Source organism: Bos grunniens, chromosome 11, assembly GCF_055505025.1.
Source record: "Bos grunniens cultivar Pamir isolate PY7600 chromosome 11, Bosgru_T2T1.0, whole genome shotgun sequence".
NCBI lineage: Eukaryota > Metazoa > Chordata > Mammalia > Artiodactyla > Bovidae > Bos > Bos grunniens.
This window is the reverse complement of record NC_141175.1, coordinates 79,954,394-79,981,969: the sequence shown is the minus strand read 5'-3', so window position 1 is coordinate 79,981,969 and position 27,576 is coordinate 79,954,394. Positions and strand designations below refer to the sequence as shown.

Sequence of the window (27,576 nt, the reverse complement as noted above, 5' to 3'; positions counted from 1 at the left end):
CCCAATGGCCTTTGGGAGGTCATTAATGTTAGAAGAGGTCGTATGAGCGAAGCCCTCATGGATGCAATTACTCTTGTAAGAGTCATGAGAGCACTTGCCTCCTATCTCTTTGTACCATGTGAGGACGTAAGAAGACGGCAGTTTGCAATCCAGAAAAAGGTCCTCGCTAGAACCCAATCATGCTGGCACCCTGATCTCAAAAAAAATTCCAGCCCCTAGAACTGTGAGATGTAAGTTTCTGTTGTTTATAAGCCATCCAATGTATGCTGTTGCTTATAGAAGCTGGAGTTGACTAAGACTGAACCTGCCTTCTGAAACCAATCTGAAACAATAAGAATAAAAACGGAATAAACACTCCATTTAGGAAGAAATCAGGCAATACTTTTGCCCTAAACTTTAATATTTATAAAGAGGAGCTGCTGCCAAGTACGTGAAAATGTGACCAGAGAAAGAATCCCAAAAGACAATACCCATGGTTGCAGAGCTCAGGTAGAGTCAACAGTTTTCCAAGGCAAAAATCAAGTTCCTTGTTTGGGAAAAAAAAAAGGCTGAGGTTTGCGAAATGGCTCTAGAATTCTCCATGATCTGTTTTGAAATCATACAGGCATGACATTCTGCAAAAAAATTTTTTGAGGTAACAGAGAAGCCAAGGTTAATGAGTGACCCTGAAGCTAGCAAGTCTAGTCATTAAAATTTTGTGAAGTCTGAATATACACTCGCACTCACAATAACGTCCATTAAACCCTGTATATGCTTTGAGTTGGGACAAGGTTTTGTTGGTCCAGAGGTTGTTCAGAGCCTCTTACATCTCTCTCACATTTTTCTTCTCTATATAACTGGTCCAGAAAGGAAAAATGAGAACAAAAAAAAAAGGAACCAGGAAAGGTTTCATGACTCTCTGAAAATACTTTAAAATACTGAATTATACACTTCAAATGGTAAGTCATATTGTATGTGAATTGCATTTCAATAAAACTTTCGAAGAAGGAACCAGGAGACAAAATCATTATAAGAAAAAGGCAAAGGAGAAAAGAAAAATTCAGCATTCATCAGATAAAAATTTATTGTGGAATACTTGAAAATTGTGACCCAAAACTTCTTTCAGATTCAAATTATTCTATGAAAAAGCGGACTACATGAATCAAAAATCCAAAGCACTGATTAAAGAACTGAAGAAAGAAATGATAAAGTTGACCTGAGTGAACCTAGGAAAGATATAGAGAAGTAATGACATACAGAAATGGAAATTGCAGGAAGGAAGAATACTTGTTGTTGAAAACAAGCTAAAGAAATGGAGGACAGGCTCAAGAAAACAGCAAAAGAAAAGGGAAAAAAAAATTTAAGGAATTACAGGAAAAAATACATTTAAGACAGACTGGATGTTCAGTTATGCATTCAGAAGACAGAACAATCAAGCACTCAAAAAATATTCAAAGTATAATTCAAGAAAATTATTCTGAAATAAAGGATTTGAATCTGTACCTTTAAACAAGCACATCATTTTCCAGGAAGAACCAACACTAGAACTAGAACACATCCTAATAAAGTTACTCAACTTCAAAGATAGGATCTTTCAGACAGAAAATCAAATCACCTCAAGGGGAAGAGATAGAAATCAAGCTGTTTCATACTTCTTTAAAGCAACATTCAACATTGTAGCAATTTACTGCCTCAGTATTCTCAGGAATCCTATGACCTAAGAATTTTAGTTCCAGCCAAAGTATAGTTTAGGCATAAAGATAACCTGCAGATGATTTCAAACATATAAATCCTCAAAGAGCATAGTTCCTATGAATCTTTCTTAAAAAAAAACTATGCCAAAAATTGTTTGTCAATTGAAAGACAAATGAAAAAAGTAAATAATTAAGCACTCAATGTAATGAGTTAGAAAAAAGAACAACACAGTAATCTTAACAACAACAAAAAGGAGATATTAGTAAAGGTAAAAGCAAGAATTAAAGACTAGAAAACTATAGAACAAATAAATCTCGAGAAAGTTCCTCAAGAAAAAACAAAATGGTAAAAAATTTAGCAAAGCTAGTCAAACAATATAAATTAAAAAAGAAGAAGCACATATATAGATATGAAAAATGAGTATAGAAAAATAAGCATAGATACTTAAATTTTAAAAATTATAACAATATATTGTTCAGCTTCATGCAGATACCACAAATAGGGAAATATAAACTATTAAAACTGACCCCAATAAAGGAAGAAAGTTACAGATAGGTCAATTTTTAGAGAATTTTATAAGTGAATTCTATCAAATCTTTATGGAACATGTAATTTTAATATTATTTAATGGTTCCAGAGTATTACAAGGAAAGTTTCAAAAACCGCTAAGTTGTGTCTGACCAACTCTTTGTGATTCCATGGACTGCAGCATGCCAGGCTTCCCTGTCTTTCTCCATCTCCCAGAGTTTGCTCAAATTTATGTCCATTGAGTTGGTGATGCTATCTAACCATCTTATCCTGTGCTGCCCTTTCCTCCGTTTGTCTTCAGTCTTTCCCAGCATTAGGGAATTTTCTAGTGAGTCATCTCTTTGAATCAGATGGCCAAGTATTGCAGCTTCAGCATCAATCTTTCCAGTGAATATTCAGGGTTGATTTCCTTTATGATTTCTTTTACAAATCCCTTTACGATTTCCTTGCAATCAAAGAGACTCTCAACAGTCTTCTCCAGCACCACAATTCAGAAGCATCAATTCTGTGGTGCTCAGCCCTCTTTATGGTCCAACTCTCACATCCATACATGACTATTGGAAAAACCATAGCTTTGACTAGAAAGACCTTCATCATCAAAGTGATGTCTCTGTTTTTGAATATGCTGTCTAGGTTTGTCAAAGCTTTTCTTCCAAGGAGCAAGTGTCTTTTAATTTCATGGCTGCAGTCACTGTTCGCAGTGATTTTGGAGCCCAGGAAAATAAAATCTGCCACGTCTTTTACTTTCCCCCCCTCTATCTGCCAAGAAGTGATGGAACCAGATACCATGATCTTTGTTTTCTTAATGTTGAGTTTTAACCCAGCTTTTTCATTCTCCTCTTTCACCCTCATTAAGAGGCTCTTTAGTTCCTTGCTTCACTTTCTACCATTAGAGTGGTATCATCTGCATATCTGAGGTTGTTGACATTTCTCCTGGCAGTCTTGATTCTGGTCTGTGTTTCATCCAGCCCAGCATTTCTCATGATGTACCCTGCATATAAGTTAAATGAACAGGGTGACAACATACAGCCTTGTCTTACTCCTTTCCCAATTTAGAACCAATCAGTTGTTCCACGTCTGGTTCTAACTGTTACTTCTTGTCCTGCATACAGGTTTCTCAGGAGACAGATAAGGTGGTATTCCCATTTCTTTAAGAATTTTCCACAGTTTGTTGTGATCCACACAGTCAAAGGCTTTAGAGTAGTCGATGAAGTAGATGTTTTTCTGGAATTCCCTTGCTTTCTCTATGATCCAGTGAATGTTGGCAATTTGATCTTTAGTTCCTGTCTTTTCTAAACCCAGCTTGTACATTTGGAAGTTCTCGATTCACATACTGCTGAAGTCTATCTTGAAGGATCTGGAGCATAACCTTACTAGCATGTGAAATGAGCACAACTGTGTGGTAGTTTGAACATTCTTTGGCATGGTCCTTTTTTGGGACTGGAGTGAAAACACCTTTTTCAGTCCTGTGGCCACTGCTGAGTGTTCCAAATTTGCTGACATATTGAGTGCAGCACTTTAACAGCATCATCTTTTAGGATTTGAAACAGCTCAACTGGAATTCCATCACCTCCACTAGATTTGTAGTAATAGAATCTAGTAGCACATAAATCAAATATATGTCATAATTAAGGAACACTCATACCAAAAATGCAAAGATGGATCAATATGAATGAATATATTAAGCAATACAGCTTAAACATGTATCAAAAGAGAAATACTATGTGAACATTCTTGCAGATGCTGAAAAGGTTATCTAATAACATTTCAATATCCCTTTCAATAAAAAAAATCTTATTAAAAGTAGTAATAGATGAATAGTTTGTTAACATGAAAAATACACATATCATTAGAAATGCCAAAAACTATACAGTGAAACACTGAGTTGTAGTAAAATCAGAAACAAAACAAGAATGCATACTATGACCAGTATTATTTAACTTTGGCCAATACTAGCCAATGTCATTAGAGAAAAAGAGGGAAAATTACAAGGAAAAGGAAAAGGAAGGGAAGGAAAAGGAATAAAACACTATTCTTTGCAGGTGAGATAATATTATGGCAGAAAATCAGCTTTAAAAATCATTACAAGATTTAGACAATTTAGTAAGGTAGCTGAGAGCAAAATTAAAACATGATCAATAATTTACCAATATATGAACAATCACCTAGAAAGTATTCAATTTACAAAAACAAGAACTACAAGAGAATACCTAGGAATAAATCTAAGAAATGTACAAGATTCACATGAAGAGAAAACGCCAGGGTCATGCACCTGTCAATGTTGCTTTAGCAGTGCGGTCAAGATGCCTAGTGGAAGTTAAAGCCGCACTTCCTGCGTGGCCCCTCCTGCCAGCTGCGTGCCTCAGATGAGAGCAGCGCCCAGGTCAGCGCCCATAGCTCAGCCACCAGCAGCAGCTCCCCCCTCTGCCGCTGGTTCCCCTGATGTTGTTCCCCAGCAGCCAGGTCTGATGGCCCAGATGGCTGTGGGTTCTGCCGTGGGCCACACTCTGCATCACGTCATCACTGGGGGCTTCAGTGGGGGAAGCAATGCTGAGCCTTCAAGCCCTGACATCACTTACCAGGAACCTCAGGGAACCCAGCTGCCATAGCTGCAGCAGAATGGCCCTTGCTTCTATGAGGTGAAACAGTTTTCGGAGTGTGCCAGAGCCAAGGTGACCTTAAATTTTGTGACGGTTTCTGTGAGGTGCTGAAACAGTGCAGATTGGCCAATGCTTAAATAAGAAGTTCAAATTGAAGATATGAAAAATTACCTCTCGTGGCCATGTTGATTTAGCATTTAAAATATAATAATGAAGATGTTAAAACTCAACATTCAGAAAACGAAGATCATGGCATCTGGTCCCATCACTTCATGGGAAATAGATGGGGAAACAGTGGAAACAGTGTCAGACTTTATTTTTTTGGGCTCCAAAATCACTGCAGATGGTGACTGCAGCCATGAAATTAAAAGACGCTTACTCCTTGGAAGGAAAGCTATGACCAACCTAGATAGCATATTCAAAAGCAGAGATGTTACTTTGCCAACAAAGGTCCGTCTAGTCAAGGCTATGGTTTTTCCAGCGGTCATGTATGGATGTGAGAGTTAGACTGTGAAGAAAGCTGATTGCCGAAGAATTGATGCTTTTGAACTGTGGTGTTGGAGAAGACTCTTGCGAGTCCCTTGGACTGCAAGGAGATCCAACCAGTCCATTCTGAAGGAGATCAGTCCTGGGTGTTCTTTGGAAGGAATGATGCTAAAGCTGAAACTCCAGTACTTTGGCCACCTCATGCGAAGAGCTGACTCATTGGAAAAGACTCTGATGCTGGGAGGGATTGGGGGCAGGAGGAGAAGGGGACGACAGAGGATGAGATGGCTGGATGGCATCACCGACTTGATGCACATGAGTCTGGGTGAACTCTGGGAGTTGGTGATGGACAGGGGGGCCTGGCGTGCTGCGATTCATGGGGTCGCAAAGAGTCAGACACGCTGAGCGACTGAACTGAACTGAAAGTGTGACAGCACCCATTAAACCTCTCTTTAATCATTAATAGCTTTTGTGCTTCAGGACTGTGGTGGAAGAGGGTGTAGTCACTATATAGAAGTTCATTGAGATGGTATTGATTTTGGGGTTGGGCAGAAGAGGCGGTTGTGGTCTTGTAAACAGTGCTTTTCTGATGTTATTGTTTGTGAATTAATTAGAATAAAGCGATTTTCTTTCTAAAAAAAAGATTCACATGAAGAAAACTTTGAAGGACTTCAAAAGGTCATTAAAAAGTTCTTGAATAGATGGTAAGACACACTTAAATAATGGAAAATGATGGCAATCCTCTCTAAATAAATACATAAATTGAACTTTTTCAAGAAAAATACCAACATTAATATTTTGGGAATAAAGCTAGAAAACAGTAATGATAGAGACTAGCCCTTACCAGATATTGAAAAAAATCACGAACGTTATAGTAATGAAAACAGTTTAGTACCAGTACATGAAGAGAATAGATATCCCAGGAGTAGATGCAAATAAATACTGGGATTAGTTTCTGATAAAGCTGGTATTTCAAATCAGTGGAGTAAAATGATATATTTAATAAATAGTATTAGGATAAGAGGGTAGCCATCTGGAAAATATGAAATTGGATTCGGTCTTTCACTTACAGCAATGTAACTTCTAAATAAGAGTATTAAAAAAAAAAGGTAACAGAAATGATATACCTGAATTTGTAAAAATTTTCATTTTCTGTATGGCATGGCAAAAAATTTCAACATTTTTCATTTCCAAACATTCATTTGGTTATCAGACCTATTTGATCACTTTAAAAATATTTTTTCCTTATTCAAATGGTTTATATGTCCAACCTCATCTTTCATTTAACTATATTGAAAATATTTATTTTATAATCTGTATCTTATAATATTAATATGGGAAGACTCTTTTTTTCCCCCTGCTGTCTCTTATCACAGTGGTTTGTTTCTTATTTTTGTTTGGTTTTAAATTTTTGACTGTGACAGCTTATTCCTTGGACTTTTGAGAGAATTCTTCAGCGAAGACTTGCATTTAATTCCATGGATGCCAAGGGGCACAGTCATTTCAAACAATATTACATGATTTTGAGACCACTTGGTAGTATGAAACCAGTGCTAAACAGTATTTTTTTTTTCTAATTCTCACTTTGATTGCTTCTTTGACAGTGAGTTATTTTTAAACTTCATTGTTTTTTGCTACCCTCGATTATTCTCCATGAGCATTCTGCAAGTGAACCTTTATAAGTACAACCTCACTCAGGTCTTGGTTAATCGCTTGCCTAGTATACTAGAAAAACCAGTATGTGTGGTCTACAGCACCGATGTCTCTGCACTTAGGGGAGAATGCTCTTTTTCCTTTGTGTGTGTATGTGTGTCTTTAAACTGTATGTAGTGGCATGTCTAATCCAGATCTTACAAAATTATTCCATAGAAAAATTTACAGACAAAATCTCCTAAGGAAGACATCAGTGATGAATTGAATCACCTGGTTTCACCTGAAAACAATGGAGTCCATTGAATCAAGGCAGTCAAACATGCCTCCTCCGAGGACACAGAATTGATTTGTTTAATTTCTGAAAGGTCATCTGCCCTGGGAAAGGGAAGGGGAATTCTGCATTCTCGTCCATGGTCTGTAACCTCATCCCTGACAGCTGCAGGGACACGTGCACGGGAGGACTCTCTCCTTCCCCTCCTCCCACCTCCTGCCTTGCATTCACACATAGCTGTGTGGCAATTTTCTTTTATCACCATGGCCTGGGATGGGCTTTACTTGCTAGGCATCATGTTCTCCACAGAGGCTTCCCATGGGAAAGTCTTTCTCAGGCCCATCAAATCACCAGACCAGGCATTTTTTTCCCATCGTGGGTTCATTCTCGGATTGACCTCAGTGCATCAAGTCTTGATGAGTGTACATATCCATGCTCAGCTCTGTCTGAGTCAGTGCCTTTTCACACTGTCTTAGACATTCCCAGCTCCACAAGGCAAAACACAAGGCAATAGAGCCCAAATCAAGCCAAAGCCAGGCTCCCATGAACCTGTACCTTGACTGCTGCAACTGCCTCCTAACTTATCTCCCTGATTTCTATCCCTGGGACCACCCCAATGCATTTATGCATGTCTGCAAGAGTAACTGTCCTCAAATTTAACTGTACATACTTAAATGACCACCATCACCTTTCCTCCACCAAGAATCTTCAGATGATCCTCTTTGCTTAGAAAATCAGGTACAAATGAAGAGTGTCAGGAATGATGGAGAAAAAGGTTAATATAACAAGCTCTATAAATAGAGTCTTTTGCTTTCTTCTTCCTGCCACCAACTTTGGAAAACTCAGCAGTGCCCACAGGACTGGAAAAGGTCAGTTTTCATTCCAATCCCAAAGAAAGGCAATGCCAAAGAATGCTCAAACTACAGCAGAATTGCACTCATCTCACATGCTAGTAAAGTAATGCTTAAAATTCTCCAAGCCAGGCTTCAGCAATACATGAACCGTGAACTTCCAGATATTCAAGCTGGTTTTAGAAAAGGCAGAGGAACCAGAGATCAAATTGCCAACATCCGCTGGATCATGGAAAAAGCAAGAGAGTTCCAGAAAAACATCTATCTCTGCTTTATTGACTATGCCAAAGCCTTTGACTGTATGGATCACAACAAACTGTGGAAAATTCTGAAAGAGATGGGAATACCAGAACACCTGACCTGCCTCTTGAGAAACCTGTATGCAGGTCAGGAAGCAACAGTTAGAACTGGATATGGAACAACAGACTGGTTCCAAATAGGAAAAGGAGTTCGTCAAGGCTGTATATTGTCACGCTGTTTATTTAACTTATATGCAGAGTACATCATGAGAAACGCTGGGCTGGAGGAAACACAAGCTGGAATCAAGATTGTTGGGAGAAATATCAATAACCTCAGATATACAGATGATATCACCCTGATGGCAGTAGGTGAAGAAGAACTAAAGAGCCTCTTGATGAAGGTGAAAGTGGAGAGTGAAAAAGTTGGCTTCAAGCTCAACATTCAGAAAACTAAGATCATGGCATCTGCTCCCATCACTTCATGGCAAATAGATAGGGAAACAATGGAAACAGTGGCTGACTTTATTTTTCTGGGCTCCAAAATCACTGCAGATGGTGACTGCAGCCATGAAATTAAAAGACGCTTACTTCTTGGAAGAAAAGTTATGATTAACCTAGACAGCATATTAAAAAGCAGAGACATTACTTTGCCAACAAAGGTCCATCTAGTCAAGGCTATGGTTTTTCCAGTGGTCATGTACGGATGTGAGAGTTCGACTATAAAGAAAGCTGAGCGCTGAAGAATTGATGCTTTTGAACTGTGGTGTTGGAGAAGACTCTTGCGAGTCCCTTGGACTGCAAGGACATCCAACCAGTCCATCCTAAAGGAGATCAGTCCTGGGTATTCATTGGAAGGACTGATGTTGAAGCTGAAACTCCAATACTTTGGCCACCTGATGTGAAGAGCTGACTCATCTGAAAAGACCCTGATGCTGGGAAAGATTGAGGGCAGGAGAAGGGGACAACAGAGGATGAGACGGTTAGATGGCATCACCGACTCGATGGATATGGGTTTGGGTGAACTCTGGGAGTTGGTGATGGACAGGGAGGGCTGGCGTGCTGTGGTTCATGGGGTGGCAAAGATTTGGACACAACTGAGCATGTCATTCATGCTCAGGACAGACTAAGCGACTGATCTGACTGACTGACTTGACTTCCTGTCCTTTCTTTTCTCAAATTCTTTAATGGACATAAAATTATATAAAGTAATAATTACTTATGCACTGTTGGGTTTGAAATATATATAGGTGTAACAGTAATGTAATATGATAACAAGAATAAGTTCAAAAGTGTGGAGAGAGAATAGAGTTATCAGGAGTAATGTTTCTGTCTCACTGGGAATAAATTCATTTCAAAGCAAAACCTTTTGATTAGGTGTACCTGGTAAGCCTAGAGAAACAATAAGAAAATAGCTCCAAAGAGTTCCAAGTAAAGAAAACTACAGACCAACATCTGTTATGAATACAGATGCAAAAATCCTCAACAAAATACTAGCAAACCAAACCCAAGAATATATAAAAAGGAGAATACATTGTCTAAGTTTGCTAGGGTTGCCATAACAAAGCACCACAAACTGGGTGGCTTAAGCAACAAAAACTTCTTCTCTCTCAGTTCTGCAGGCTAGAAGTCTGAACTGATGCATTCGCAGGACTGGTTCCTTCAGGTTCCTGAGGTATCTGTTCGAGGCCTCTCTCCTACCTACTTTAGTTCCACAGTTTGTGGCAGTGTAACTCCAATTTTCAAATGATATTCTCCCCATGTGCATGTCTAGGTCCAAATCTCTCCTTTTTATAAGGACATCTGTCACATTAGATTAGGGTCCACTGTAATTCAGTATGACCTCATCTTTATATCTACTGCGATCCTATTGGCAAATAAGGTCACATTCTGTGGTCCAGGGAGTTAGGACTTCCACATACACATTTTTCCAGGGACACAAGTCAACCTAAAACAAACCATGACCAAGTGAAACTTATCCCAGAAAAGCAAGACTTGTTTACCATTTAAAAATTAATTCATGTAATACACTATATTAATAAAACAACAATCTTCACGATAAAAATATTAAAGAAACAGGAATAGAAAGAGACTTCACCAATCACCAAATAACAGAAACCTCACAACTAAATCATACTTAATAATAAAAGACTGAATACTTTCTTTTTCCTTAAGATCAGGAACAAGACAAGAATTTCATTGTCACTACTTCCATTCAACACTGTGCTAGACGTTCTAGTCAGAATACTCAAGCAAGACAATTAGATAAAAGGAATTCAGATAGGAAAGGAATAGGTAAAACTTACCTACATTCATAGATGGCATGACCTTATAATCGACCATCCTAACAAATTCACTAAAAAAACTATAGTAATACATGAGTTCAGAACATTTGCAAAATAAAATCAACATAAAAAATCAATTGCATTTCTATACACTTGCAGCAAACATTCAGAAAATGAATATGTATATGAAAGCAATTCCATTTATAATTGCATCAAAAAGAATAAAATACTTAGGAATAAATTTAACAAAAAATAGTACAAAACTTAAACTCTGAAAACAACAAAACATTGTTGAAAGAACTTAAGAAGACCTAAGTAAATGGAAAGACATCTCTCCTGTGTTTCTGAATTGGAAGATGCTATACTGCTAAGATGCAATACTTCCCAAATTGATCTATGGATTCAATGCAATCCCTATCAACATCTCAACTGATTTCTCTACAAAACTGATAAGCTGATCCTAGTATCTTTACCAAATGCAAGAGATCCAGAATAGCCAGAACAACTGTGAAAAAGAACAGAGTTGGAAGACTCACAGGAAACAATTTCAAAATTGCTACAAAGCTGCAGTACTCAAGACTGTGTGGTATTGGCATAAGCATAGACATAAAGATCAATCAAACAGAATTTACCTACATGTCTATAGGACAGAACTCATGGTCAACTGATTACTGATAAGAGTGCCAAGATAATTAGATGGGGAAAACCATCTTTACAACAAACAGTGCTAGGATAACTGGATATTCACATTCCAAAGAATCAATTGGACCTCTACCTCAGTCCATATACAAATTAACTCAAAATGGATCAAAGACCTCAGTGTAGGAGCTAAAATTACTAAACTCTTAGAAGAAAACATAGATGTAAATCTTTATGACTCTCAGGAAATGGTTTCTTTCTTCTTTAGAATTTTATTTGGCTGTGCCAGGTTTTAGTTGCAGCATGCGGGATCTTCGCTGTGGCAGGAAGGCTCTGAGTTGTAGCATGCAAAATCTGGTTCCCTAGTCAGGGACTGAACCTGGGCCCCCTGCATTGGGAGTGTGGAGTCCCAACCACTGGACCACCAGAGAATTCACTAGCCAAGGATTTATTGAATATGACAGCAAAAGCACAATCAGAGGAAAAAAATAAACTGGATATCATAACAATTTAAAAAAATGTGTTCTTCAAAGGATACTTTCAGGAAAAATTATTTAAAAGTCCAGAAGTTACGATAAAGTTTTTACAAATCATAGATCTGATAAAGGACTCATAGTGAGAATACATAAAGAACTCCTACAATATAGAAAAAGTGGTCAAAGAGTCTGAACAGATGTTTCTTCAAAAAAGATATACAAATGAATAGTAAACAGAAGAGATGCTCAATATTATTATCCAAAAGAGAAATGCAAATTAAAACCACATTGTGAAACCATCTCATACCCACTAGGACAGATATTATAACCCTTAAACATTGCTGGTGAGGATATAAAATGGGAAAGCCAGTTTGGAAAAAGGTTTGCCCAAAAGGTTAAACAGTTACCATTTGCCCAGCAGTCCCACTGTTAGGTATATACCCTAGAGAAATAACAACAGGGGTACACAAAAAACTTGTATGTGAATATTCATGGCAAAAAGTGATAAACAATCTAATGCCCTTCAACTTATGAATGGATAAATAAAATGTGGTATATCCATACAGTAGAGTATCATTCAGCAATAAAAAAGAAATGAAGTACTGGTACATATTACAACATGGATGAACTTTGAAAACAGTATGCTAAGTGAAAGAAGCCAGTCACAAAATGCCACATTTTATATTATTCCAATTATATGAAATGTCCAGAAAAAGCAAGTCCATATGGATAGTAGATCACTGGCTGCCTAGGGCTGAAGGTATGGAGCAACTACTAATGGGTACAAGGTTTCTTCTTAGGGTAATGAAAATAAATTCTAAAATTTATTACAGCGATGGTTACACATGGGGAACACATGTACACCCATGGCTGATTCATGTCAATGTATGGCAAAAACCACGACAACACTGTAAAGTAATTAGTCTCCAATTAAAATTAATTTATACAAAAAAATTTATTACAGTGATAGTTGCAGAACTCTGTGAATATACTCAAAATCATTACTTTGTACCCTTTAAATAATTAATTATATCTCAATTAAGCTGTTACCAAAACCAAAACCCAAACAAGAGCAAGGTAATGTTCCAAGAGACAAATATTTCATTGCAGACTATTTTCCTTGGTCCTGGCTCTATTCACTGGGGCCAGCAGACTTTATTAGTGAAGAACTGGCCAAAGCCCAAAGAAACTCTCTTCATCTGTGCTTTGCCTTGAGCAATTTATTTTTAAATAACCCTTTGTCAAATTAGACATACGCAGTCTGGTTTTGCATATCCTCTCCTAGGGTTTTTGATGTTTTTATCTTGGGTGGGGCACTGAGGCTATGTTTTCCTTTTTAAAAGATGTGATGGGTTAAGAGCCAATTAATTGTCAGTTTTAGTTTTCTTGGCCCCTGACTCCTGTCCATTTGCAACTCCAACAGCTTCCAGTATCAATCACACAGGAGCCAAACTCTCCATGAGACACAGAGATTTTCCCACTGCTTGAATTTCTAATTTCTTCTTTAATGGACCTGCAGCTTCTGCTCAATGTTCCTAGAGATCTAGGTGGGAGGGAAGTAGTCTAACGGGACCTTGTAAACAATGAAGGAACAGAGGTTTTTGGCATCTAGGTTACTGGGTGCTGCTATAAATTGTGAAGCCAGGGCTGGGGAGGTTCTGGGGCTGGTTTGCTTGAGAGCTGGTTGGGGAGACTGGGATAGAGGTGAATTTCATATGTACAGAATAGCAGCAAGGGGTAAGAGGGGGAGAAGAAGGGGACAATGGATTCATGAGCTAGTGGATCATGTAAGCTAAGTTAGTTTGGAGGAACTTCAGTCCTAATGCTCTACAGGCTGTACTGGACCTGTTTATGAAGCTCCCAGACTCACTCACTTCCTCCTTAGTCAGAAACTCCATCAGAAGCACTGTTTGCATGGTTCATACACTTATCATGAGACACAAGATATGCAGGTACTGATATGGAAAGATGTGTATGCTATATTGTTAAAAAATAGGACAACATATATATAATCTGACCCTGATTTTTAAAAAATCTTTATATATGGAGTGTATGTATAGAAAAAGGTTGAGGCTATACATAAATTATAAAAGGTGACTACATCTCAAATGACAACTTTTATATTTCATTAGTTATACTTTTATACCATATGTATTTCCAACAAGGAAAAATAGAGATAAAAATAAAGTTATAATGACCAAAAATAACTTCAGATGTTTCCTATAGGTGTTACTACAGGTAAAGTGACCGTATGTATATCTTACTTAGTTGTTTTGGTTATTGAAGTAGCAAATTATACCAAATTTGACTCAGTTGGCCTTTTGACTTTTAGCTTCACAGAATCATTTTAACCCGGTGAAGCAAAGAATATGAACAAATGTTGGGTTTGACTTTGAATGGTGCCACCTTCTCCTTCAGGGCCAAGAGACTTAATCCTGGGAAGCAGGTGGGCAGATGTCCAAAGATCAAAGAACCAGCCACTGGGGTGGAGAAAGGCATTCAAAGGCTTGCTCCTTTCAAGAAATTTCCCGAGTTACTGCAGACCTGGCCATAAGGAGACGGAAAGTTTGTCACAAGTAGGCCATGTTAGGAAGCAGGGTGTCAGTCTTCTGTTACTTGACTGCTTTTGCAAAATACTGCAACAAATCTGGAGACTTATACTTGGCCTAATTGCTTGGATAAAACAAGACCTGAAACAAAGCAAAGCTGGGCTATTCCAATGCTTTCTCTCCCTCCTTCACCCCATCTCTCTCTATACCACTGTATCTTTAGCTTTTTCTATAGGACTGAGCTACATAACATTTCAGACCTGTCACAATGGATGAGCTATAGAGTTGTGACAAATTCTCTGGTATTTGAGAGGTTTCCCTGTAGTACTGAGATTAATCATTTATTTCCTTTCTTCAGGGTTAGACTCTTAAAAACAACATTTAGTAGGGGCATACTAAATCTTTTAGATTCTTGATATGAGGTCAGAGAATAGCAGATCTTTTCTGGGGGTGGTTTTTAAATTAATTTCTAAAAAGGTAATTTTTAGTGCTGACAGGACAAGAGTCTGCTGATCCCACTCTCCCTCTAAATAATAAATGCAGCCATCATGCACAGAATCATCCTCACCATATAAAATGAGTGAGTGGGAAGAAATCTATATCTTTCTTCCTGTGAAATGGACTGCTCTGGCAGTGAGCCCAGTCATTCAGGAGTTCTCCATGATCTGTTATTTAAATCCAACTCATTATGACTGATTTTAGGCAGGAAGCCAAAATAAAAAGATCAACTATATATATTTTTGGTTTTTCCATCCTATCCTCTTTCCACCTTCAATTTTAACACAAGTGCTAACTCTGAGGTCAGGGTTAGATGTACAGACACCTCAACACAAGCACTCCATTAATCCAAAACCAAGCATTCCAAAAGGGTCTCGTGGCTTCAAATGCGATGGGATGACACTATATTCTGAAACAGACAGCAGCCAAGTTTAACTCCAAAATGCCCATGATATTAACTTGAAATATTCTTTGCTGCAGCTTAAATTCCAACTCCTCTAGGCTGCAGACATCATCAAGATACCACCCCCAGTACCTGGCACAGGGTCTCAAGCGAAGTACTCAACAAATTTTGGGTCTTTTGAATGGAAGCTTTAGGTCTATAGGGCCATATTTCCTATATTTTTTCTTGCATTCCACAAACATGGCTATTTAACCACTTCTTAAAGACCTTCTATGTTTGCTTGTTGTTCTTTAGAATTTTTATTTATGTTTAATTCATCTGCAACTAGTTCTTGTGTTAGTATGGCAGTATGATTTTGCCCCAACCTGAAATGCCACTTTTAACATATATAAATTCCCCTTGATTTTGAATTCTCTGTTTATCCCTCTCTTCTGTTTATCTATTCCTGTGCTAGTACCACACCATTTGAATGAAAGTTTTGGAGTATACTATCTGACAGGACAAATCCCCTGTATCATCCAACTCAATTACTTTTTAAAGATATTGATTTGACCTTTTTCACACTCTTCCAAATAATTTTAATTTTTAAAGCTTAAATAAACAAACATAAAAAGCAAAGGTAACTGAAATGACAAAGTTTGGCAAAAGTAGATATATCTATCTATCTAGATATGATAATTTTTTTAAATTTAATTTTATTTTTAAACTTTACATAATTGTATTAGTTTTGCCAAATATCAAAATGAATCCGCCACAGGTATACATGTGTTCCCCATCCTGAACCCTCCTCCCTCCTCCCTCCCCATACCATCCCTCTGGGTCGTCCCAGTGCACTAGCCCCAAGCATCCAGTATCGTGCATCGAACCTGGACTGGCATGATAATTTTTGAAGGACTGATCTTTCTACAGTATCATGTCTTCTAGTCTAGGGACATAATGTATTTTAATATGTAGTCAAGTTTTATAATTTTTCTGCATATTAATCTTGCACATTGTTAGATTATTTTTAGATATTTTATAGTGTGGTGTTATATAGGAACTGTTTATTTCATCATATTGTTTTACATGCTTAAGGAAAACTGGATTTTTCTAAATACTTACAGTTAACCATTTTATTGAACTCTCTTAGTAGCTATTTATTTATCTAATCAATCAACATTTGGTGAGTACTTATCACAAGCCAGGCATTTTCCTACATAGAGGGGTAGGGACAGCACAAATCTTATGTTACGGAATGCATTTTGCTGTAAACCTCTGTTCACCCCCCAACAGCTGAAATAAATGTATGAAGGTTTTGTTTTTCTCACACAGCATTAAGTCCAGAGTAGGCAGTTAGTTCAAGGTTGCTTTAGTAACTCCACAATGACAAGACGGATTCAGGAACTTGATATCTTTCTGTTCAGCAGTCGCTATCTAGCGCTGGAGATGTACTGTCTGGCCTCCAGCACCTCTACTTTCTATGTGCATTCCAAGCAGGAAGAAGGGCCAGGGCAAAGGATAAGGAAAGCATGATAGCTGAGCCTGACCTCCTCACTCTTTCTGGCCTTGTGTAGAACTCCAGCCCATGGCTTTTTCCCATACTCACTAGCCAGAGTTACCTCACATGACCACATTCACATTATTAGTCAGATTACTGCTCCCCTCAGATGAGAATTCCTTTAGTAAGGAAGAAGGGGAGAATTCTGAATATACATGTAGCAGGCTCTGCCCCTACAGAGACATTCAAATAACTTACAGCTGAGTGTCTTAAGATTTCCAGCAACCCAGCCCTTGGATCTCTCTCTGCTCTCTATTATTTCTATTCATTCCATTGGTGATCATATTCAGTCTCATGGCTATAAATACAGTTATATGCTGCTGCTGCTGCTAAGTCACTTCAGTCGTGACCCCACCGTGCAACCCCATAGACGGCGGCCCACCAGGCTCTGTGCGACCCCAGAGACGGCAGCCCACCAGGCTCCCCCATCCCTGGGATTCTCCAAGGAAGAACACTGGAGTGGGTTTCCATTTCCTTCTCCAGTGCATCAAACTGAAAAGTGAAAGTGCAGTCGCTCAGTCGTGTCTGACTCTTAGCAACCCCATGGACTGCAGACTTCCAGGCTCCTCTGTCTATGGGATTTCCCAGGCAAGAGTACTGGAGTGGGGTGCCATTGTTATATGCTGGTGACCACCAAATACACATGTCTATCCCAGCCTTCTCCCCTGAACTTCAGACTGAAATAGCCAACTACCTATTTGTTCTCTCCACTTAGATGTATAATGAGTATCTCAAATTTAACCTGTCCAAAATGAACTTCTTTGCTAAAACTTCCCTCCCATCTTAGTAGGTAATACTTTCATCCCTCTGGTTCCTGTCTGCCTCCCATCTTTATCCAAATATCCCAGGAAACCTTGTCTGACTCAATCTTCCCCTTCCAACTGTATTGGGAATCCTACCACTTCTCACCATGTCTAACACTAACATTCTGGTCCAGGTCACCATTATTTCCTACCTGCATTACTGCAACAGCCTCTGAAAATCATTATCCACATATAGAAGACCTTCCTCTTCTCTAATGAGCTTAGCCTTGTTCCCCTGCCTCTGCTACTTACTCCCAGGATCATTCCCTATGCATTGTTACAAAACTACCCCCAAAACCTCAATTTTTGAGTTAAACATCCAACTTTGCACAACTACTCTTTCCCAACCATTACACCCTCTATTAATTTCACTATTAACATTCCATCAGGACCTATAATCCATCATCAATCCCATTCTTTCTCACTGCTTCTCACTTTCCCCTCATATTCTTACTTTTCTTCTTCAGTTTAGTTTAGTTCAGTTCAGTCGCTCAGTCATGTCCGACTCTTTGCAACCACATGAATCGCAGCACGCTAGGCCTCCCTGTCTATCACCATCTCCCGGAGTTCACTCAAACTCACGTCCATCGAGTCAGTGATACCATCCAGCCATCTCATCCTCTGTTGTCCCCTTCTCCTCCTGCCCCCAATCCCTCCCAGCATCAGAGTGTTTTCCAATGAGTCAACTCTTTGCATGAGGTGGCCAAAGTACTGGAGTTTCAGCTTTAGCATCATTCCCTCCAAAGAACACCCAGGGCTGATCTCCTTCAGAATGGACTGGTTGGATCTCCTTGCAGTCCAAGGGACTCTCAGGAGTCTTCTCCAACACCACAGTTCAAAAGCATCAATTCTTCGGCACTCAGCGTTCTTCACAGTCCAACTCTCACATCCATACATGACCGCTGGAAAAACCATAGCCTTGACTAGACGGACCTTTGTTGGCAAAGTAATGTCTCTGCCTTTGAATATGCTATCTAGGTTGGTCATAACTTTCCTTTCAAGGAGTAAGCATCTTTTAATTTCATGGCTGCAGTCACCATCTGCAGTGACTTTGGAGCCCCCAAAAATAAAGTCTGACACTGTATGTCTCTTACTGGGCTTAAGTTCCATGGTCAATAATTTCTTTGTTCACATGACTTCAACCTTCTCGCCCTTCTGTTGTATTCACTTGGCAACCTCCCAAACCTGATTAGATCCATCCTTCTACCTAACCTGGACCTGTACCGCCTAGCTGATATAGCTAAAGAAATATAGAAGCAAACTAACTGATCCTATATTCAACTGATCACTAACCCAGTAGACCATCTAACACTGCTTGGAAATCATACTCTATTTCCCTGGGTTTTTTCATTTTTTTCTTACCTTTTCTTTTCTTCTCAAACTTTCAATTCCTTTCCCCTCTGAACTTCAGTCTCAGTCTTCTCTTGCATTTCAACGAGAAAATAGAAGTAATACAAAGAGATCTTCCATGAGCATCCATCATCATATCTTCCTAACTACATACATCTGTGCCCACATATTCAGTCTTCTCTATTTTATTATGGATGGACTCTTTGTATCCCTATCTTAAACCAATCATTTGTGCACTAGATCTATTCAATCTCATCCACCCAATGATCCCATTCCAGTAATTCTCCTCTTCGTCTTCTGTATCAAATTTTCCTGGATCTTTTCTATTTGTATATATTACTATTTCTTCTGTTTCCTTTTTTTTTTTTAAGATACAATTCTCCCTTACTCCATTTTCCCCTTCCAGCCACTTTTCTATTTCTATTTTTCCTTTACAGTGAAAACCCCTGAAAAATTATCTATATTCACTATGTCCAATCTAACTCCTCCTACACTTTCTCAAACCCATTCCAATATGGCTTCCATCTCCACCATTTATCAGAAACAACTCTTGTTGAGGTCAACAAAACATCTGCCCCAGTTGACTACTGGTCATTTTCACATTTCAGTTAAACCTCCCTGAAACATTTTCTAACTTCTCTGTAAAGATCAACTCATCTATTATATGCTGTCACTATTATATTGCTTATCATGCTTGTGATTTTATATTTTTATGTGATTCTTAATGAGTCTTTTTTCCTCAATAAACTTCAAGCTCCATAAAGGCAAGGATAATCTCTCTTTTTCTGTAACAATTTTATGGTCAGTGTCTAGGACAATGCCTGGCACATAGGAGGCCATCAACACAATTTGAAAAAACGAGTGCTTTATTATCATCATCCCCGTTTTAAACTTGGGAAAAAGAAGGCCCAGAGAAGTAAAGGTACCAGCTTAAATGCACACGTAGATTATTGGTAGAACAGGAATTAGAACTAGTTGAATATACCGACCACCAAGCATCATGCTACATTATGGAGTTATGAAATAAATGAAATGTGCCCTCTTCTCCCAGAGCACTACCATGTTTGGGCTGAATAGGATAAATCATGAAACCTAGTTCAGTATCAAGTCCTCCTTGTGTCTCCAAGGGCTTAGCTACCAGGTCAACAGAGATGAGTCACACTGTTGACTACTCTGGTTCCTGTATTCAAAGTGCCCAGGGAGAAGGCCCTTTCCCTGAAAGCATTTGTTTAACCAAGTATGGTGATGGGTGTTAACCAGACTACTTGTGATCATTTTGCAATATATACAAATATCAGATCATTATGTTGTATGCTTGAAATTAATATAATGTCATATGACAACTATACCTCAAATTTTTAAAAAAAGCATTTGCTTGAAATTACATTGCAGGCTTCAGAATAAGACTCTTCGGGTGCATATCACTCATCAATGATCTACAAACTATGAATCAGGAAGAACATAGGGAGGAGTGAGCAGGAAGGCCAACTTAAAGTTACAACATTAAGATCCACTGTTAGTTGAAGACCAGTAAGAGAGAAAAAGCATTTCAGAAATGAAATCGTCAGGCAAACAGGAATTGCATTATATACTTTTAAAGAACCCATGGCATTAAGAAGATCTACGAAAACCAGCTGGAAGGCTGCAAATTTTGAGAAACATGAACCATGCGGAACTATCAATAAACATGCTGTGATTTACCACTTTGTAAGGGACTGTTAGTATTAAGGGCTTCCCTGGTAGCTCAGATGGTAAAGAATCTACAAAGATGATCATATGATTCATTATATAAAATGGGGCACTTTGGAAACAAAAAGAAGCACTATTTAAAATTATGCCAGGGCAATGACTGTCCCAGGTAAACAAGCAGGATTGGCCACCCTCTTTAGTAACCATCTACTCATTATGCATTAAAAAAATAAAAATAAAAACCAGGTACTTAATCTGTTATGTAAATGAGTCCTTCAGTGAAATCAACCACAGCAGCCAGAATGGACAAGATACCAGTCCAGTGTGGGCTTTGTTTAAATCATTTTTACCCTCTATGATCCTGCTAATATTTACCATCTCCACTGGGGGGAAAAAAAAACAACGAGAGTTAAGAGTCACTGGCTTTATCTAGTTTTTTTGTCCCTTTGCACTGGATATATTCAATCTATAGGAGGGGGCCATTTCTATCCCCATTTGGAGTTTAATATTTATGCTTATGAAAGAATATGCCTTTCTGTGATAAGTCAAACAGAATGTCATTCTTCGGATTTCTAGAGACTTCCATTTTCCCCAAAGGCACAGCTGGCTTATACAAAATTTGTATGAATATGTGCCATATTTACTTCAATTAAGACTGATTCTTAGATAATTCACTGAATTAACACAGCAAAAACAAGATCACTAACCACAACATTTTATTGTAGAGATCAATACACATATTCTGATAATTAATTTGAGCTATTCACTTAATGGTTATGAAAACATCAGGATCTGTTTAATTGGTATATTTTGGTTTGCTAGGCAAGAGAAAAATAACAAGTCGAATCCAAAGGGCCTGATTTTTTTTTTTTAAGTCTATAAAAAGAGAGGATTAAATACTGCCAGTTCTACTATCAAGAAACATTATACGATTTTTACGAAGATAACTCCACATAAGTCCAGCAAGGCGTGTTGGCAAGTAGAAGTGAAACAGTCTATTATACAAAATGCAAAAGGATTCAAAGATGAATTATAAAAAATAAAATTTTGGTCAGAAAATCATTACTACATGAAGCCACATAAAGGTGTCTGTGAGCTGCTTTTTTTAAAGGGAAAAGAAATCAAGCCATTAGCTCTCTATATTCAAAAGGAAAAATAAGGAAAATGTTTGGAAAATACTTCTGATATTAAGTGAGTTCTTTCTCATCTGCCATCCAGAGTGCACAAACATCTAACTTATTCTTGCCAACCTACAGAAGTGAGGGAATAAAACCACTGTCTGGCCATCAGTGGCACACTCACAACACCCGAATGAGATCCAGGGTAATCCTAGATCGGGGAATGTCAATGTTGAGTACTCGGACTTCCACTCTTTCTCCAGGGCCCAGTCCAAGACTCCTTCTCTTCTTCGTCTTAGAAAGTTTTGCTTCTGTTACATTTCGTATGGGAATCAGCCCTGATCTCCCCACTCCTATATCCACAAAAATTCCAAACAAGGTGGCATTCTCGACTTTGCCTGTAAGAACTGTCCCAACCTGCAGGTCTTCCAAGCAGACTATGCTTCTCTTGAAATCAGGTTTATCGAAATCTACAACAAAAGGGGAAAATGGACAGTGTGTATAAATAATTGTTAGACACAACATAATTTAATGAGTAAGTATTGTATATATATCAATTGTGTGCCCAGACCAGTATTAAGCATTGAGGGGAGACATAAAAGGAGCTGAAGATATATGCCTGCCTTCAGAGAAAAGGCATCCTAGTTGGAGAAACAGCATGTGCAAAGTAGGAACAATTCAAGAAAGTTTACTCAAACACTATCTTCTCCTCAAACTCTATCTTGCTAACCTGTGAACATTAGCATATACATAAGGGACTCAAAAGAGTATAGTGGCTTATTTTCTTCTTTATGAAGAGGAGATGAGAAAATACATTTGCTCAATGAATATGCAAGGCTAAATTACAAATACAGAGAAAATAAGATCCTTGTTGACAGAAGAATGGGAGTTTTCCTCCAAGTGACTGAATTCTCAAAATGTTTAAAGTGGGTAGAACATCCATAAATGTTTAGTCAAATGTGGTGAAATTTAAATGTTCTTTCTCACTTCTCCCCCCAAATTTTGAACTCAAGGATCAATTCCTATCCATTTTGAATAAATTTATCCAATCAAAAAGAATGGATTCTTGATTATCTATTGCTCAGAAACCCAGATGGGCCAGTACCTTATGTCCTTTCTCTTCTTTCAATTCAATTCATAAAACATTTACTAACTCCTATTAGCACTCTACCAGGTACTCAAGAAACAAAGATGAAGCACAGATCTCTACTCTTGAGTTTTTACAGCCTTCTTTCCCTTGTTCATGCCAGTGTACCGATACATTTCTCTGTTCATTAACACTACCCCCCACCAAAGACAGACACAAAGCCTGCTGAGGAATCATGGCTTAAGTTAAAACAAAACAAAAACAACAACAAATGTTTTATGATGGAGAAGGTTACAACTAGCAATTGAAACAGGGCTTTTGGATTATCTGTGGATTCCATTTACCCATGCTCCTCTTGGCCCCCTTTCCTAGGATTACTGAATGTTGATTCTAATAACAAAGAACACATTCTATGCTTGGATCTCCTTTTACTAAGACCTCATTTTCCCCTCCACCCATTCCATTTCCTTTTCCTCCACAGCTGTTGGCTTTATCCTGATTACTTGTTAAAACTATCCTTTACATTTGTATTAACAACTGGTCGTCTCTTGGTTCCCCTCCCCCAGCCTAACCATATTGAAATCAAGGTTTTCTTTTTTTAAAAAATCCACTTAAAAAAAAAAATCCACTTTTTACCTTTACAACAAAACAAAACCCCTCTTTAAACCTTAAATCTCATTTTCCTCATAAAAAAGAAATATGCTAACACTAGAATTGATTGTGTAGAATTCCATCTGATGTTCAGGTGTGAATTCCAAAAATAAAGAGCCCACTGAATACGCCATTACTCTCGGCAAGGACTGTGTCAAAGCAAAGGGAAACCAAGTTGTTGATCATGGTCAGAGGTAGGATGGTCTCTGAGGCCCCACAAGTATTGTTTTTATACTTAGAAACTCTCCCTCTTTCTTACAGAGGTCCAGCAGCTACAATCCCCAAGGGTTTCTGATCAGCTGCTTAATTTTGCATGGAAAATCAGAGTCAAGAACTACTTAACATAGCCCAGGCCACTGAGAAATTAGAAAAGCCTCCATGTACCAGGCAAACTTTAACACTTTGATTGCCAAGGCTACATACTCAGTCCCCTGTCACCAGGTTGCTTCTGATGAACACAATTATGGAAACTAACTGGCGACCAGAGTGTTAATAACATAGAGTTGATTATATCACCAGAAAAACAGAAGACAGGATGAGTATAAAGAAAGAATGAGGCAAGAAAGGAAGTAATTTTGAGAAAATGGAGGCCAGAAAAGAGATGTAACATAAATGCAGAAACATTCAAAATACTATCTGCTCCTTTAAACATATGACTGTCTGCCTTTCTTCCTGATGATGTATTTAGTGTTAAAATGAAAGTTCTCAGACATCTAGAAACCTGTGACTTATGCTAGGGCAAAAGTCAGTTCCAAAGAGATCTATTGGAAATTTCACTTGAAACAATGATAAATACTGCAGTAACTGGTAAGCTCAATTCAGAGCCCAGGTGTATGTTTCTGCTCAACTAGAGGCATCATCAGGTAAAGACCAACTTAGCTGTTGGTTGTTTAACTCAGCTTTGTAATCTGAGGGCTGATCTTTGCTCTGAGTCTACAGTGTAACTGAGATCATGGGAACAATCAACATCAAGACTGAAAAAACCAAGATGGACAAGAAAAGCCGGAACAGAGCATATTTGCCAACCTTCTAATGTAGTGGTTTTAGCACAGCACTCCCACCCTGCTTGAAAGCCACTGCTCACTGCTAGACAACACCTATGGAATTCACACCTAAGAATAACTGCAAAGGGCGAGGGATTTGTCCACGGAAGTATTCACTTTGGATGGACCACCCAGGAGGCTTCTACTCCTACATTTTTGGCATAGGTCTTACTGTATGTTTCATTTTATTTTTCTCCAACCTTGAAATTAATTTCAAATTTACACAGATATTGAGGGAATGGTACATTGAGCTTGACAGATGAACACAAATTCCCCCAGACCTTTTCAAAGAAACCACCTCAACACAGCATAACCCAGGATGAAATGAGCCAAGCCCTAAACATGGTATCATAAAAATGATGTGAGACAAGCACAGATTCATTTAAATCTCAGAGCTTCCTAGTCAAATTTCCTTGGGAAGTAGGTCATTTGATACCTTAATTCCTTCTCACCGGGTCATTGCTCTCAACAACTATGGCTCTTAAACTTCCTTCACCATCTACCTGTGCTGAAAGCCATGAGGCTTTTAATTAGAAGGAAAATCAACAGAGAGACAGTATCTTTTTTCTTCAGAGTGTTCACTGACACAGAATCCAGGAACTTGGAAGGCTGTAACTCAGAAAGAAGATTCACTTTAATTTGTGAACTGAATGCTTTACCTTGGACTTCTGACTCTTATGAGGTAAAAACAGTTACAAAAGGATTATGAAAAATGTATGTCTCCATGAACACGCTAGCACATGCATGACGTGTTTAGTCTAGTGTGATGGGAAATAAGCCTGGGAGGAAGAGTCTGGAGACCTGGCCTCAACTTCAGCTCTGGATACTTACTAGCTTCAATGACTTTGAAGGAAGGTCCCTGCGCTCTAGTTTTCTCATGGAGAGAAAGGCAGAACGGAGGATCCTGTGGCACAGGATCACTGTGGGCTACTCAAGTGAAAGGTATTCACATTCATCGTTTACCTGTTCGAAAGTCAAAGCTCTCGGGCTGGCTGAGACCATCTACGATGACCTGTAAGGTGTGTACTGTTGTTTGCAATCTTTCTGCAGTTTTCTCCATTCCTTCTTTTTCAAGGAATGAATTTATTTTTTGCTGCATTTCTGGCTTTCCAATCTCATACAGTGTCCCTCCAATGAATGACAAAAACCTGCAGAGGAAAAAAAAAAGAAGAACCCCGCCCCCCACCACATATTAATAATATTATTTTCCAGTCTACTTACATAAATCACCCCTATTCATCTCAGATCCATACATCAATCAATCAACTGGTCTCTACTGAAAATCTACCATGTGCCCCATGCCATAAAGATGATCTGTCTTGGGAGAAAAAAGGAAGAGGATGATTTGAGGTTTTTGAGTTACTTTCCAAAGAAGCTCCTGCTCAGAATCAGCATCAGAAATGTTTTACAGTGCAATGTTCATTAGAGTTTAGTGCCAGATATATTTTCTAAATAAGGATACCTATATTTGCTTCATGTTTCTGCAAATTTCAGTTAGGAAAATGTTTTGCAGTTAAATTACCTATTAGGCAAACAATGAATTGCTGCTATCAAAATCCAGCAAAATACCCAACAAGGATTGCCAACTTTTGACAAACAAATCACTTTATCCATATGCCATATCTCTGTTCTTTACTTCTGTGTACCCATGATGACAGTGTAACCTGTGCAAGCATATGCTCAATCTAAGAATTCTCCATCAACGGTTATGCCTTGCATGGACTAAATCATATCAAGTATATTAAGGATTCAGAAGTCAACAGAAAAAGGATGAGAGGATTATCAAAAAGTGACTTCTTCCCCAAATGGAAGCTCTGCAAGGAAGATCTCACTTACATAACCTTATGGTGAATATTACTTTATGTACTTAATATATTACATACCTGTAATATGTAGGAGACTATTTGCCTTTCTCAATTTCCCTTTGCTATGTTTACCATTCCCCATGTTTGTTTAGCTGCCTCTCAATTATTTAGCTTTGGAGTTCAGTAATGAGTTAATCAAGAAAAAAACAAAGGGTTAAAGATGAATTTCCCTTCAATCTCATCTGAATATTAAGTAAGCTATAGCTTACTTTCTTGATATTCCTTGGCTGTGTACTTTTCCACATTGTTAAGTTCAATTTCTTATGATTAATGGCTCTTTAAAAATGTCAACACAGTAATCAGATAGATAGCGATACTAATGCCCCCCAATCCTTTCCTCTAAGGATGTCTCTGGAATACAGGCAGGGGAAAAAGAAACTGTTGGAGGCTTGTCTACGTTTAGAATTGGGATGTATCCTATTTGCTAGGTTACTGCATGATCACAAAAGGAATGCTTGTTATTTCCAGTCTTTTTCCCCCACTGTTGTGTTCACCTAGAGAAGGCCTCTGTAGTGATAATCTGGTAGTGACAGTCTGTTATCTAGGGGAGAAACTCTCTCATCTCTCATTTAACCATGGAATCTCTTTGAGTTCAAATGTGTAATCCTCCTACATTTCCAAAGTCGTAATTTTGGTCAAAAACAGACTGATGAAAATCCAACCTATTTTCTTTAATATATTTTCATTAAGGGTCTCATGAAAGACTAAGGAGTTAGTGCTCGGGCTCCTTTTTTTTTCCTTTTAAATGAGCTTCCATCCCAACTGGTGGCAAGTGAGTTACACACTTTATGTCTGTGTGTCCATGGCTTCCTGGGCCCATGGACAGGCAGCGGTATCTTTAGTGTTGATAGGTATCTGTTAGTAGCATATAACGGCCCTGGTGACAGGCAACAGCTGCTATAGCTCTGACTGACGGGGCAGATGACACATGGCAACCTCTGCCCGCAGCCAACTTCCTTGCACAACTTCCTAAATAATACCGGCCCTGCTGAGCAGACTTCCCTGGTATTTACCCTCTTGGCTTGATTGGTCTGCAACTGGCTATTCAGCAGAACATCTTTCAAATCCCCAAGATTCTGGCTTACAATCAACAATTAAAAGGCCAAAAAAGTATATCTGTGGGTTGAAGATTCATAATAAACTTGAATAGCATTTTATAATTAATAAAATAACTAAAAGAAACTTCCCAAAGTACTGGACATGTCTTGGCCTCAACAGCAAAAACACTGGCTCAGGAGGCCACTTGGAGACTTAAGGTTTTTGTGTGCATGTGTATATAACTAA

The 27,576-nt window shown here is 38.4% G+C and overlaps 1 protein-coding gene and 1 pseudogene across 11 annotated transcripts in view; one reads left to right on the top strand and one right to left on the bottom strand.

Annotated features, from left to right (window-relative positions):
* Nucleotides 1–4,505: 4,505 nt before the first annotated feature.
* On the top strand, nt 4,506–4,939 carry LOC147363389 (coiled-coil-helix-coiled-coil-helix domain-containing protein 2 pseudogene; annotated as a pseudogene).
* Nucleotides 4,940–21,227: 16,288 nt separating this feature from the next.
* The window catches only part of SRBD1 (S1 RNA binding domain 1), a 244,657-nt gene continuing 238,308 nt past the window's right edge, over nt 21,228–27,576 (bottom strand). For all 11 annotated transcript variants that reach the window (XM_086327142.1, XM_086327143.1, XM_086327144.1 and 8 more), the window contains 2 exons: nt 25,391–25,575; nt 21,228–22,116 (listed from right to left, as the gene is read on the bottom strand). In XM_086327142.1, coding sequence (XP_086183268.1) covers nt 21,827–22,116; nt 25,391–25,575 — 475 coding nt within the window. In that variant the 3' untranslated portion in view covers nt 21,228–21,826. The remainder of the gene's footprint in view (nt 22,117–25,390; nt 25,576–27,576) is intronic.